At 41.7% G+C, this 14,885-nt stretch overlaps 1 protein-coding gene across 2 annotated transcripts in view; it reads left to right on the top strand.

The window, feature by feature from the left end:
• Positions 1-14,885, top strand: part of C2CD2 (C2 calcium dependent domain containing 2) — a 42,502-nt gene that overhangs the window by 13,584 nt on the left and 14,033 nt on the right. For both annotated transcript variants that reach the window (XM_075173023.1, XM_075173034.1), the window contains exons 5-11: positions 3,851-3,973; positions 4,276-4,396; positions 7,485-7,593; positions 10,633-10,694; positions 13,044-13,183; positions 13,453-13,624; positions 14,377-14,490. In XM_075173023.1, coding sequence (XP_075029124.1) covers positions 3,851-3,973; positions 4,276-4,396; positions 7,485-7,593; positions 10,633-10,694; positions 13,044-13,183; positions 13,453-13,624; positions 14,377-14,490 — 841 coding nt within the window. The remainder of the gene's footprint in view (positions 1-3,850; positions 3,974-4,275; positions 4,397-7,484; positions 7,594-10,632; positions 10,695-13,043; positions 13,184-13,452; positions 13,625-14,376; positions 14,491-14,885) is intronic.

Raw genomic sequence — 14,885 nt, 5'->3', positions numbered from 1 at the left:
TAAGTTTTATTTGTTGTAATGGTAGAGAAGATGGGTCTCCATCCCTTCGGTGCAAAACTCAGTGTAATGCTTTAGGTTAGCAGTAGAAGTGCATAGAGCTAAGGTATCAGGTGAGGCTGGAAGAGCTGAAGCAAAAATGCCCGTTCCTTTCTGCTGGCTGCCTTCGGTAGAAGCGTGGAGCAGTTACCTGTCGGCAGTGCCATCTTGAACTGTTTCAGCGACATCTGCCATGGCTCATCCATCAAAACCCTCCATCTCTGAAATCTAGGAGCATTTCTCAAGATTAGTGAAGCATTAAAAATAAATTGTATTTGACAGACAAATGACTTGGCAAACATTTTTGATCCAAATTCAAAGGTGTGAAAAATGTCTGTTCCTAAATACCTTCTCTCAAAGCACTTCTAAAATAACGAAAAAACCCAATTGTAATGATATTCCCATGAAAGTAATTACAAGTTGCCCCTTCCTTAACTTAAATCAATTTTGAAATCTGGCAACAATAGTTCAGAAACAGCTCTGAAAAAGTACAATTATTTAAGGAAATGATGGGTGATCTAAAAATGTCTTGATGCTTTTGGAATTGCACCTTATCTTGGTATATAAACACTGATTCATTGGGGTTTTTTTACTGGGACATCCCCTGAAAAAGTTTCTTCATGACTGAGACTCTCTTCTGCCTTTGGCCCTTCACAATTATATTTCTTTTGGCACAAACGTGGTGACTTAAGCCTTTCTTACAACAGTGGGTGAAGACTTGCTTCTGTTTTGTCAAGTTGGTTTTCTGACTGAAGGCCTCGTTAAAAAATAGGTTTATTGTATAGTAGAGCTGCTTCTAAAGACCTGTACTGAGTGACCTAGAATCTTAATAACTTATTACCACAGTTTTTGTACACAGAAATGTGAAACTCTTAACTAAAGACAGACAAGTCTTTTGAAGTGTGTTTTAATGTAGATTTTACTGTGCATATGTAGCAGTATAAATGACCTTCACGTGTTGGGGTGGCATGCTGATTATCCACATATTGAACAGTCATTAAGTACTTACTGGCAAATACAGATGACTCTGGTACAGTCACTGGACTTCACAACCTGCTTTTTGAGAGATGCCTGAGTCCAGAGTTGCAAAGGAGTTGTAACTTGCTGTGCTTTGCCTGCGTTTTTTAAATGAGCCTGTTAAGTTCTTAATAGCTAAGGGCTTTATTTTCACTTTGAAGTTTCTATTAGCACTTAGGGAAGAGGGGAGGGAATAAACAAAGAGCTAAAACCTGTGAGCAACCTACACCTCGGAAATTGCTTCAGCTCCTAAACTTAAATGTCAGCTTTTGTGTCTTGTTTTTTCCTCTTTCGGAAGCAATATTGTATGTACAAATGAATACCTTTAATTGCTTGTGATTATCTACACATTGGTTTTGTCATCAGTTGAACGAGGTGGATATAATAACCTATTTTCAGTTGATACTAGCTGGGTGAACCTGAGTTGCGTTTGGCAGCCTGGCTGACTGGCAGGGCTTGGGTTTGCATGCCGTTGTGCTACTGTGACTCCATGTGCTGCTGTGCCCCAAGCTGGCCACGGGAGCTGGCTGTACGCCCCTAGCCCTTGTCAAACCCAAAGTAAAACGCGTTGTCTTAAGCCTTTTTGGTTGACAATGAAGCCATTATGGCTTGCCTTGTAGAGTGTGTCGTGATGGAGCTTTTCTTTCCAAATAAGGATGGCTAAAAATGAGGCTGGGCTGACAGGAGGCTCTTCAAACTGCTTTCCAAATAACGATGGAGACATCAGAAAATACCTATGAGTAGAAGTCCAATGACTAGTGTTCTGTTGTTACCTTTAAATAACAAATGTCAGATTAGGTTGATGGCAAAGCGAGAGGTGGCTGGGATTTTACAATTTGACAGTGTTCTTCATCAAACAGTGTTTAGGTAGGGACAGGGGAGGGAAATTACCTCCAAAACAGTGAAAACTAATGACGATTTATCTGCTTATTTAAATAACATAAGTAATGAAATTACTGAAACTGAGGCTTTAGACAGCCTAATTTACTTTAATATTTTTTAAAGTAAAAGAGTATTACCTGCAAGTTGCAGAAATGTGCGGCTGCTTCTTTCCTTGGCAGTTGTTTGAGGGAGCACGGTGTGAACAAAGCAGAGTTTCTGTGGGACTGGTCAATGCTGTTGTATGTTTTGAACCGTAGCGACCTGTCATCAAAGGGCGGTTAGGTAAGAAGGCAGCGAAACAGGATTTCTGTACACAACATTCCTGGGATTTTTATGAAACACCCTAAATGTTTCTGTAACACTTGGATAATTGGGAAAGGGCTGTTACTCCAAATCTGTTTAACCTGTTGTGCAAGCTGCAAGCTTACCTTTAGGAAGTCATTGCACGATCATTCTCCTACACCTAAGAAAGGACCGAGGCTTTTGAAACGACAGATTGCCTCTCGTGCAGAGAGCTCTCTGTAACGGAGGAGCATGGTGCAGGGTGCCAAGGGTGGCGGAGCAAAGCCTGTGCTCTGCCGTGTGCGCAGAGATGCGGTTGTTTGAGGCTCGAGCTGTTACTGCCTTGCGACTTCGTTGTGCTGCGTGGCTGCAGCAGCGTGGGTCAGGCAGCGCTGAAAGTGGTGGTGCGCAGCCGCAGCGTTATCGAAGCCATCTACCAGGATTAGGCCTGCGGTCCCCTACTTGTTCTCCCTGCTGGTGCAAATTGGCTGTCCTTGCCTTTGCAGCAGGGCCTTGTTTGTTGGCCATGGCACGCCGGTTGTAGGCATGCCCCTGTCAAGACAGCAGCAGGCAGAAGGGTACCTTTTTTCTGCTCTGTGTGATTATTACATTCTCCAGCTATTCTGTATCTGCATCTGTAATCAGTTCCCTTTCTTGTAAAGTCTTGTTCTGTAATAGTAAAGTCTCTCAGGTGTGGTATCAGGTGAGAAACGACGGGTGAGTCCTCTGTTGTTTAGGTCAGATCTTCGTCTCCTACTTCAATCTTTTCTTTAGAAATCTCACTGAGATTTCTCCTTTGCTACCTGCAGAGCAATTGGATATCAGACTGCCCCTTCTGTGATAGCTTAATTTGAAAATCCACTCCCTGTAGGTAACTGAGCAGAAGAGGCTTTCTGAGGAGCGTGACATGGGAAGGCAGGCTTCTCCAGGAGCACAGGGAGGGCAGGGGCAGTTCACCATCTTCATATACCTTACAATTAATCGTGTGAAGCTACGTGTGTAAGCAAAATCTGTGGTCTGTTCTGATCCCTCAGAGATAGTGGTGCTAAGCGCAGATTGCCATGAGATTTTTGGACGGACAAACGTACAAGTCAGTCCCCCAGAGCAGCATGACTATCTGTCCATACAGTGCACTTTTCAGCAAGGTTGAAGACCTCCAAGAGATGCTATAACATTTTTTTCAGTGCAGCACAGGAGTAGCTTCTTCTCAGCTGTTGCAAGCTGGCATAACTCCCATTAAATCAGTGGAACAGTTCCGATCTGCTTATCTGATGACCTGATCTGCTCTCTCAGTGGGATGCAAAGCAGTAAAAAAACTTTAAAACACCATCCTAAGATATAAACTGTTAATGAAATTCCTGGGTTTTGTGGCTAATAGCTGTGTCTTCCTAACTCAGAACAGGCATGTGACTTTCAGTGTATATTTCTAGTTTTCCTTTAATGTATAATATAGAAATTTAAGTAATTATTTGCATGATCTCTTGTTACATTTTGTTGTTGGCAACAGAAACCATGTCTCTCTCTGGCAAAGTTAATGTTAGATAGCTTTGGTGGTTTAGATATACCAAATTAATTTTTGCCTTAACTTCTTTCTTCTGAGTTTTGAGAAGCATGATTGTTTGTTTCCTCCTAGGGACAGACAGCAGGGACTTGTGCAATATCTGAAACACTCAGAGATGTTTTGAAGAACCTCTTTAGCTCAGCTTCTCCATCTGTAGTGTTGAGTACGAGGCCTACAGATATAAAGGAGGTTCAGGTAAGTCTTATTCCTACCTAAATCTTTTCAAAAGTGTCCTTCTGCTTAGTGTTTTTATTATATATTAATGACTCACAAATGAGTAAGTTTAACACCGTTCGGTGATCAGAAACAACTGGAACGCATTCTCTAAAACAACATAGCCTTTGGCAGTGGAGGCTTTGTGATCGTAACTCCTGCGTGGCTCTCTGTTGATGTTACACCCCAGTGCACGTCTGCTTCCCTATATCGCCGTGATAGAAGTTAAAAGTATTTTGTATTTGCATATGCGCGATCCCTCTTGTTCTGCTTGCTTTTCACAGAATGTACAGAACATAAGCCTTCTCCCTCAGGGCACTAGTCCGCCTAAACCTCCAAGGGCTCATGAACTCAAACTGCTGGTAAAGAACATCGCGGTAAACCTAACTGATCACAGTGCTGCAGGTAATGTAGCCCACGCGATGCTGCTCATTTTCAAGCAGGGTTGGGTTTTTTTTTTTTTTCCTTTTGGCTGAAATAATTTGGAAGTTCCGGGTTACAACCTTCTCTCAAAAGAAGATGTAAGAAATTGCTGTACTCTGAGAAACAGACTTAGTCATGCTTGTACAAAACTGTGTATGTTTTGGTTCATTTAAGTATTTAAACATCTTGATCTTCTTGTAAACAAATCCATCATTGTTGAAAACAAATTGAAATTTGTTTGAAATTTATAAAGTTGGTTGATTATTTTCTGGATTTTAGTTTTAATTTCTAAAAGTTATCATTTTGGGTGTACCCAAGATGAGGGGCTCAAATCCAGCTCTCCATTAACTGCTAGCAATGACATTGGTTTGGTTCAGTATTACCTTATTTTTATAGCTGCTTTTCTTTATTTTTGAGCAATTTGCTGATTTATCTAAAACTCTTCTCGTGTATGTAAACTCTCCTCAAAGGTGGTGTTTTGTTGTTGGGGATTTTTTCCCCCCAATAAGGTACCGTGGTGGGTAGGGGAGGGAGTACCTCTTGCAAGTGGAGAATGAAGCCAAAAAGGAGGTCACTGCCTAGTGAAGTTGCACTGTTCGTTTTGGAAAGAAGCACCAAGCCTGTCTAGCAAGTATTGAGACTTCTTCAAGTGCAAGCACGCCTGCGTCACTGATTGCGGCACGAGCAAGCATATTTCAGATTTTGTCAGTGGAAGTACAAATTTAAGACTCTCTTATTTATGGTCACTAACAATTCCGTAACAGTCTTTTTAATGGAAGCTTGTGGCTGCTAAATTGGGCAAGGCACTAGTTTTGGATAAATATATCCTACTTGCTATACTCCTTTTTTCAGTTAGATGTAATAGGTTTCTGCCCCAGGCTCTTGCATAATGCTGCTTTGCTCGTCCTGGTTGGAAGTGATTCCCCTGTAACTTACTGCAGACTGTTTTTTAAAAGCAAATTATTTTTATAGCAGTTCTGGAACTCTTTGCAGTGAAATGTCCTATATAAATAAAACTGTGCTGGAAACTGTAGATTGCAGGAAAGCCTCATTCAGAATTTGTTATTACGCTACAATTCTGTAGTACAAGAATTCAAAAGAGCAGATCATTTTGGCCGCCTTTAAAACTCAGGAGATGAGATACCTTTCTGTGCATACAGTGCATGCAAGAGAGGATTCATCTTATGGGAAGCCTCTCTGCCCCCTCCCTAAAAATGAGAGGAAGGGGGCACAATTAACGTGCTCTACTTTGGGAACCCAGATATTGAGAGGCAAAATCACCATTTGCTCTTCTAAAAGGAGATGGAGGGAATTTTACTGGTTCCCTAGCAACTCTGGGAGTGTAAACGCTTTGGAACCGAGTATGAGAAATAAAGCTTCTTAGTGGGGTTTAGCTGGTACACTCGAAATCCAGTGGAAGTACTGCACAGCTGGGAAGATGCTAGCTTCTGGACATAGCTTGCTGCCTTTTGATTATTGTTCCCTTCCCCTTTCCTGGCCTTGTCTTGCAGCAATAATTAATTATCCTGTTGCAACTCTGAGACTCGGTAAGAGTGTGCGATATTGCAGGCTAACCTGCATAGATACGTAGAGGGTTGGGGAGGGGCGGTTTGTCTGTCGATCATTATCATCCTATAAACCATGGGTGCTAACGTAGGTTTATAGGAGCTTGTGGCTTTCCTGCAGATATGTTAGTTCAACTGCTGAGTAACCAGTAGCAGAACTGGCCTCTGCTTATGGGCTGTGTCCATTTTTATCTCCTTGGTTTGTGTATGTCAACAAAGATTATCCTACATTTAGTACTATATGGCCCACAGTGTATCATCTAGGGCACAAGTGATCTCTGCTGTTAAGGAAAAAATTGTTAGCTGTATACACCAGGGTATGCGGGGCAGAAATGTTGAAATACCCCGTTCCAGTGGCTCTGGTGTAATTTCAGGCAGAGCCATACAGGCGTTTCTGCCCTGGGCTGCTGAGCTCTGCTGGCAGTAAGAGCAGGCTGCAGAGACATATGGCTGGGTTAACAGAAAACCACCCCAGGTTCATTAACTCAGGCTCAGCATGCTGTGAAAGCAGCTAAACTACTTACTCCAGGGTTAGCTTGGATCCCGAATAAGCTGTGTGTACATAGTGCTTTGTCTCTAATAACCTTGCCAGGCCCAAGCTGCTTCTGTGCCTCAGATAGGGCTCATCCACAGCCCTGATGCACCACCAGAGGACAACTGAGAGTTGATGATAGTAAATATAAACCTAGATTCTTCTGGAGAACTGGAGGCAGCATATCTTTTGTTTGCTTTGCACACAGTCAATACTGAGCTTTTTGCCGCTTTCCTTGATATTTTAGAACCCTGGGACTGAGATGATTTCTGATGCTGTGAAAGCCGTAGAAAAGAAATTGTTTTAAGATTAACACATTGTGCAAACTATTTCCCCTTGGAGCAGCAATATAACTACTCTAATATGCCAATTTGCCACGCTATCAAATTCCAAGATCAAGGTGGAGATAATTCTGCACCAGTACTCTAAAATGCCATGAACTTGTTAAAAACCGCAGTCCACAAAGCCATTGTTAATTAACACTACTGTCATCATTCACTTGCTAGCAGAAGCAGCTTGCTTTGATGTCCAAAGAAACCACTGTGACTGTGTAGGAATTTTGAAAACTTCTTTTTTTTTTAAAGCAGTTGAATGCAACTTTACTCCCTCCTCCCCTCGCACCTGCACCGCCACCTCCTTGCTGTTCATTCTGTCTCCCCATCCTTTTTGATCTTTTTATTCCTGCACTTTTTTGCTTCATGCCAGAATTTAAATTGGGTCGTCTTGTTTCACACTATGTAGAACTGTGCATAGGACAATGATGACCCAATCTTGACCATCGCCATGAATGTAGATGGTATACAAACTGAGGGGAGGGAAGAAATTTATTCTGCGGGTGGGTGAGGAAGTGTTTGCAATGAACTATTCAAAAGCACGGTATGTAAGGAAGGGGGTTCTTCACTTTCTTTTGAGTAAGTGTCCTCCTGGGGATGGAATATTAATAACTGGATATTGATTTTTCTTGCCCTTACAGGCAGCACAAACCTTGCGTGTATAGTTCAGTTGAATGACCCTATGCAGAAGTTTTCCAGCTCTGTAGCCAAAAATGCTGCAAATCCCTTTTGGAAGGAAGAGTTTATCTTGTAAGTAACTTACCTACTGAGAATACTTTTATAGTAAAGCATCTTCTTTTACTTAAACTATGTAAGGTTTTTGAGGGAAAAATGGCATTTTGAAATACGTCTGGTGGGGTGGCCTCAGAAATTGAGGATATCTAATTACAGTCTGCATGGATATGAGATCAAATAGGTCTCTAGATCTTCCCTGGTAGATATCTGATTCTAGTAAATGACAGCAGTAACAGGCATAATAAATCACCCTGTTCTTTCATACAGTGCCAAAAAAAATGTTAGCAAGGTTTTGAAGTCACTTTACCTTGAAAACTGCATTTGAGGAAATCTGATGTCTCTCCCTTCCCTCCCCTGAGTGGGAAATGTAAATGTGCAAAAAAATCGACCATTTAAAAGAATGGTGGCTATGATTAAAAAAGGGAGTGTAAAACTAACTAGATTTTTTTTCTGTAGAACTAAAGGGCAGCCTGCATGGTATTCTGTGATTCACACAGCTTCTGTAAATAAGGTCAAAAGTGAGCAGTTCTAAAACTATTTTCATTTCCACTTTCTAGCAGCAGAGCAGAAATATCTGGTAGCTTCTGTATTGTGCGAGTTGAGGAAGGGGGAGTGACTGATGGCGGGGTGGGTTAGAGGGATGTTCCTCTAGTGGCTTTAAACACACGCACAGGCAGGCAGAAGCAGCTTCCCAGGGGAATGGGGTAGAGATGCTGCCATGCAACATACGGCTTTCTTTTTTTTCTAACAGATTATTAACGTGAGAGGCACTTCATGCCCAGTGGAGTCTCTCTGGTTCTTTCTGTAGCTTTCCTCTCCCATCTCAGTTCCATTTTTCTCTCTCGCTCTAAATATATATATTTCAGAGAGTAGTATTTCAGTTGGGTTTGTGCGGTGTTTTTCTTCACTGTCTAGTCTCAGCCTGGCATCCACTGTATCTGTTCCTTCTCTTGCAAAGCAGAGGCTTAGCTTACAAGGAACTGAGCGTGTATTCAGACCTGGCCCTGTCCAACCTGAGTGCTTTCTTCCTCGAGGAGTCGTGTGCACTTCTGCGTGCTCCTCCTCAACTTGAAGGGGGAGTGATCGTGCAATGCACAGATCTTTTTCTGCCTCCTCATCGCAGTCTGCTGGACTGTGCCCGTGAATGTTATGGGAGCGTGCACTGCGGAAACAGGGGAGCTGAGGGGAAAAGTGACGGGCTGCTTGATTTGAAGGAAGGCGCCAGGGTTGGTCATCACAAGCTGTACAGGACTGGGAGAACACCAGACCCCTCTGAGAATGTGCAGGGGGTGGAGGTGATTAGAAGTCACTATAGTCAGCAAAGAAAAATTGATGTTTTAGAACAACACTGAAGGGCCTCACCTTTTTATGCGGTCTGATGGAGGTGTGTGCAACTGCTTCTTATCCTGCTGTCAAGTGGAAAACCAGATAGGAAGCTCTCTTCCTTCAGACATGCACAGTCCAAAGACTTTTAGTCTGATTTTAGTTATGAGGACCTACAGTTTTTGTGGAAAGCCACAGATCAGACAGCGTTCTTCTGTGACAGTGTGCTGTGTTGCCTTCAAGACTTAAGGATTAACGTGATGCGATTTCTTCTCCACGATAAGAGGGAGGAAAAAATGCACTTCTGTAGCAGCTTTCTATTCTGGAGTGTCTCACAGTGCTTCGGCCACTGGGTCTGTGAATCACTTCAGCCATCTGTTGGTAGAACAGCATCCATGCTCGGTGTTGCAGAGCAGACATGTTCCCAGCGATTTCGGACAGGAAATTTGTCAGAATAATACCCTTTCCAACTGAAAGTGCAGAGAGAGGGCAGGCAGGATGTGATTAAGTTGACTGGAATTTGGCCTTGACGCTAGGGATAATGCTGGGTTTTCCACGGCGTTGGCTGCTTTTCAGAAGTGCATGAGGTAAGCTTGAGGACTTTTACAGATGAGTGATCGGGATGTGGCTGCACACCTTCTTTCAAGTTCATATCCCCTCCCCTCTTTCCTTTCTTCAAAAATGAAAATACCCACCACTCTGAAGACTAGTGTACTGACCACCATGTCAGATTCTGGTTTAGCTTCATGGGAAAAGCAGCTATAGTACCATCAAGGTCCTTCCTTTCAAGTTTTGGAGGTGTGGGAGGGGATGGGAGTGGCAGAGAAAAACTTAAAACCAGCTGCATAGTTGATGTCCCAGCATCTAATGGAGGTGGGATGCCTGCAACCAAGATCACACCGTCCTGAAATGGAGACATAAAAATAAAATACATACATATGTGCCCTTAAGCTTTGTGGCACGCCTCCTACTGAGAAGGTTATAAAATCAAGTTTTACTGGAAGGTTCCTCACTAGGTACCCAGTTTGCTTCACTGTCTCAATTAGAGGAAAGGTTTTCTATCTGTTGTCTAGTCCATCTTATGAAGTACCACACATGCCAGTAATTCTGCTAATAGTTCACGTCGGTTCTGTCACACAGAAACTAGTTCTTGTTATCTTGCAACATCCTTGAGTCTTATTTTGGAAAAGTAATACTGACTCTTCTCACATAAGACTGTAACTACTTTTATTTACTTGCATCCGTCCTGCTTTTGCAGGACACTTCCCTGCTTTGACAGGATACCCCACAGCTTTGAACGGGTTGTTGATTGGACCTGTTCCAGAACCTTGACTTATAAATTTGATCCTGCCAGGAAAAAATAGCTTCTTAGTGCTGTGGTGTAGCAGTTGGATTAGGGACGAACATCAGCTTGAAGGGCAGTGTTTGTCCATTACTGGAGAGAAGAAAAGCCTCTGAAATTTTAGGCAATCAAACTTCTGCAACAGTGCTGGAGAGAAGCAAGCCACGTTTTTCTGACTATGATCCCTTTAGTCAGTCTTACCTGAGGTCAAAAAGACGCTACCCAGCAGCCCGGCAGTGCTGCCATGTAGTGCTGCCTGCCTCGGGTAGCAAGTTGTACTGCTTGGCGGGCCAAGAAAAGTTAGGGTGTTGGCAACCAGAATGGGAAAGGGGAAGACCTAAGTGGGAAGGAAAATCTGCTCGCCTAACATAGTTTCATTTACTTCACAGTGAACTAAGTGCCAAATCAAAAGCATTGCAACTGCAAATAGTAGAAGATGGGAAGTTGGATAGTAAGTATTAAAACTGAATTATTTTGCATGATCAGCTTGTGAGCATTGCTAAATGTTGACACAAGTCCTCTTTTAGTTCTACCCAGCTGTATAGCTATATAAGAAACTCTTAGATTTCTGAACCTGCATTAAAGCGTAGATGTCTTATGCTGACTTGTCCTGGTATTGAAATCAGGTATGCCTCAAGCACGGATCTAGGCAGCCCTGGGGGGAAGAACAGCTGTGGAAGAGAGATCAGACAAAAATAGCCAGCCAAACTTGTATGAAACAGAGAGCTTGGGGAAAATTTATAACTTAAGTTTGTATTTTTAAACTCCATAAGCCTGTCCTTAAATTTATGTCTTAGAGTTGAAATCCGTGGAAAATCAGAGAGTTCTTGGGCAACACTGATTGACCTGGGTTAAGTGCTGTCTATGTACACCGTTACCTCCATCAGTAATCATGGACAGAAGAGAGAATACACTGTTCGTGTGTCTCTGTCCTCCTCAGAGTTAAGGTTACAGAGAAGCCTTGAGTTTCTAGACTGTCAACATCCTGAGTCTTCCATCTGCTGATAGTCTAATTTTTCAGCCTTCTAAACTTTTAACAGATCCACTGTGAACAATTTTGGTTTCAAGTGAAGTTTTCCAGGTCTTTCTGTGGCTGAAGGGGAATCATGGGTGTTAATCCTAAATCCTTCCTTTTCAAGCCCCAGAGGCTGCCTAGCAATTATCAGGTATAAAACACACTGATTCTGATTATATTGGATTAAATATAAAACATGGGGGCTGAAACCTTTGTACTACTTGATTCTGTCGTTGCAGTTTGCAAGTAGCCTTCAGTGGCAAGACGACCCCTCCACTGAATTATTGCATTTGGTTTATTAGGAGAAGCGTTACCTTCCTAGTGGGGTAAGGGGTGGGTAGGTGCTGAGACCAGAGAGCATGTTGAGGTGTTTGCATGAGCTTTGTAAACTTGCTCCAAGTATTTCATAACTTGGGCTTTATTGAAGTGATGACACAACATCATAAATTCTTCTCCTATACATTGCATGTTCTTTTGCTGATACAGAGTTTTGCTATAGCTAGAAATAGTAACTGTATTTCACCTCTTGGATCCGTTTGCTTTTTCCTTCTTATGTCAGGTTTCAGGTGTAAAACAAACAAAAAGAGAAGCATTACTTTTTGACACTGAGCTATTTCTCTGTGTTTCAGTACTGTCAGTTATATTCAACTTAGTTCAGGAAAAAGTTTAAGTATTGGCCACAGCTTTTCATACCCAGTGATTAAAAAAAATGTGCTTTTACTCATGGTGTCCTGTGATAATGGCTGAAGGCTTGGCCAATAATTTATTAGGTAATAATATTTTTATCTAAGCCATGGTTAATAAGTAATATAGCCAAGTGGACTATGTTTGATTTTTGGTTTTGGGTTACTATATTTATTTTTATTTTTAATACTGTAGATATACAAAGTCATTCAATACCTTGCATATGATCTGCAATTATTTGAGGAATTGGGAAGCCAAATTTAAGCAAATGCTTTAAAAAATTTCTCTGAAATGGTTTTTATTTTTAACAAAAAAATGGGATCTATATACAGTCAGCAAATATATATTGTTTCTTGCATAAAGTTTAGTCTTTCCTGTACATGTGCATTTTTAGTAGTGGGTCTTTCAAACAATACCAGTAACATTCCGCATCCTACCAGCCTTGGTTTCTTGAAGAAAAAAGTCCCAATTGATTGCACTGGCAATCATTTTTCTTCCCCTGTATACCATCTTAGCTGTTCTTCTCCCAGAAATTTGAGTAGAAAACTCAAAGTAGAATCATATTAGTAAGGAGAGAGCTGAGTAATGTGAATGTAATGTAGATCTCTGTTTATCTTTGATTTCCGCAGAAAACTAGGTTTTCATCCCTGAAATCGTGCAGTAATTTTACTGATAGTTTGCTCCAGTCTATCTACTGTAGCTAATAAAGTAAGGGGAGGAACAAGAGAAGTGCTGAACTTGCACTAAAGAGCAAATTAAGAAAAAATATTATTAATGATGCACCAGAGTATTCTCTGAAATGAATGTTTTCTTTTCCCTTAAACATTCTGCATATACGGGGAAAAATAATGGCCAGAAATAGTGGCAAATAAGTAATGTTTCATGTCTCAGTCTTCCCTGTGGCACAGTATTAGGCCAGGCTGAGGAACAGTCATAAAATGGAAAGGAAGCTGTGAAAACGGCCATGTTTCTGTCCCGTGGTGTAGAACTAGTTCTTGCAGTTAGCTGCCTGTTCTCTTCCTCCTCCTTTCCCATCTTCTCGCCCTTAAACATACTGACAGCTCGGATGTGCGCTGATTTTGTTGATTTTATTTCTTCTAGGACCTTTGTCCGCAAAGGTGACTGTACCTCTAGACTTGTTCAGGAAACAACCTTCCGGCCAGCAAAGCTTTGCACTGAACAGCAGGGCCAGTGAGAGCAGCTCAGAGCCGGGGCCCGGGCTGGGATCCATTAGTGCAGAGGTACTACTGCGTTTGGATGGTTCTACAGTGGATCTTTCACTTTGGGAAGTACTTGCGAATGCTCATCTTGTGCAGTGCCATTTGTGGCTGAGTTAGAGTAGCGCATTCAGATTGCATGGTAACACTTCACGTGGTATTTGTGTCTATCAAAAGAATTAGCTCGTTGGCTCTTAAAGGTTAGTAAAAATGTTAAAGGAGTACTAACCAGAAATGTTAGTGTCCTTCTTACTTGACTGTGCTTCTATGGTGACATTTTTTTGTCTTCCTAGTTCTCTTTTATAGAACCCAATGAATTAAAGACGTGGCAAGTCTCTTCTCCAGTGCCAGCCACTAAGATAGAAAAGGATCGCACTGTGATGCCCTGTGGGACTGTGGTCACTACTGTAACTGCTGTGAAAACCAAACCTCGTCTAGAAGGGAGATCATCTCCACTGAGCATGGGTGAGGAAGTCCAGTTCTTCCTGTGTTCACTCTTAGGGTTATCCGTTGGGAGCAGGAAGGTTGGGGGGGGCGGGATGTAAGGAAAGGCGCTGTTGCCCAGACTTCTCTGATGTGGGGGGGGGGGGGGGGGCATTGTTTGTATTCTTCAGAATCAGGTTTTTAATTTTCATGAAACCTTGTTCTTACAAGAGGAGTGGTTAATGCTCCTTTTAATACACACTGTAAAGCTTCGTGGTAGAGTGATAATGCAGAAGAGCTTGGGTTTGGTGGATGATTTTCCACATGACAGAAGTGTTAGACTCTTACAGTATTTGCTGATGACCATCCTGTGCCTTCTAACTCTGATCTGTATTATAATCTCTAATGAGAATTAGTGTCATCTTGTGACAAAGTTTCTTTCAGGAGTAGATTCTCCGATTCTTCTTGGGATAAGTGTGAAAGTAAAAATTCTAAACGGTCTTTGTGTGAAGTCTCACAAAGAGCTGCATTCTTTTAAGTTGTTAAAGCAGATCTTTTATTTTAGTGGGTGTTGTCTAGCATATTACAGTAAAATGTTTAAAAACAATAAATTCCTACACTTCACAGATCCTCTGGGGTCAGGTTACCATAGAGCATGCGTTGAGAATTTGTATTAAACAACTTTCTCAAACACTTATGATTTGAACAGGTTTTAACATTGGTGTAATAAATTCTTATTATTTTCATAATAAATGTCTTGAATAGTTTAAATAACAAAAAAACTTGGTTCTCAGATTCTCCTGTGAAAACTCCAGTTAAAGTAAAGATGATTGAAAAGGATTTCTCTATTCAAGCTATCCATTCTCACGGTGCTCCAGTCAGCAAAACTTTATCGTCTTCAGATACAGGTAATAGAAATGTTCAAAGCTGCTAATGAGAATACGTCTCTTTCTGCTGCACTTGGGATTAATGTAATCCTGTTAAAATAACAGCAAACCCATGTGGCTACTGCCTTTCAACAGGCAGTGAGATGTTTATGTCAGCAAGTACTGTGGTTAGGGATGTAGCAGTCTTGCAATAGAAGTCTGTTTTTAATTGGTGATTTAAATTACTGATTTTCAATAAGTAACAATGAGCTGTGGTTTGGAGAGCGGAGATGACTGCAGAAAAGCCAGGCTGTCTTTTCTCTTACTTTTGAATGAAAGACTCCTGCTTTATAAAGGCATGGCGGACACGGCACAAAATGAAAACCCTGTGAAACTTACCTCTAGGGCCATTGTGAAGTCCCCCCTAGCTGAACAGA

This window comes from Calonectris borealis, chromosome 1 (genome assembly GCF_964195595.1).
Source record: "Calonectris borealis chromosome 1, bCalBor7.hap1.2, whole genome shotgun sequence".
Lineage (NCBI taxonomy): Eukaryota > Metazoa > Chordata > Aves > Procellariiformes > Procellariidae > Calonectris > Calonectris borealis.
Note: the sequence above shows the minus strand (reverse complement) of the source record. Positions and strands in the feature narration are given on the sequence as shown.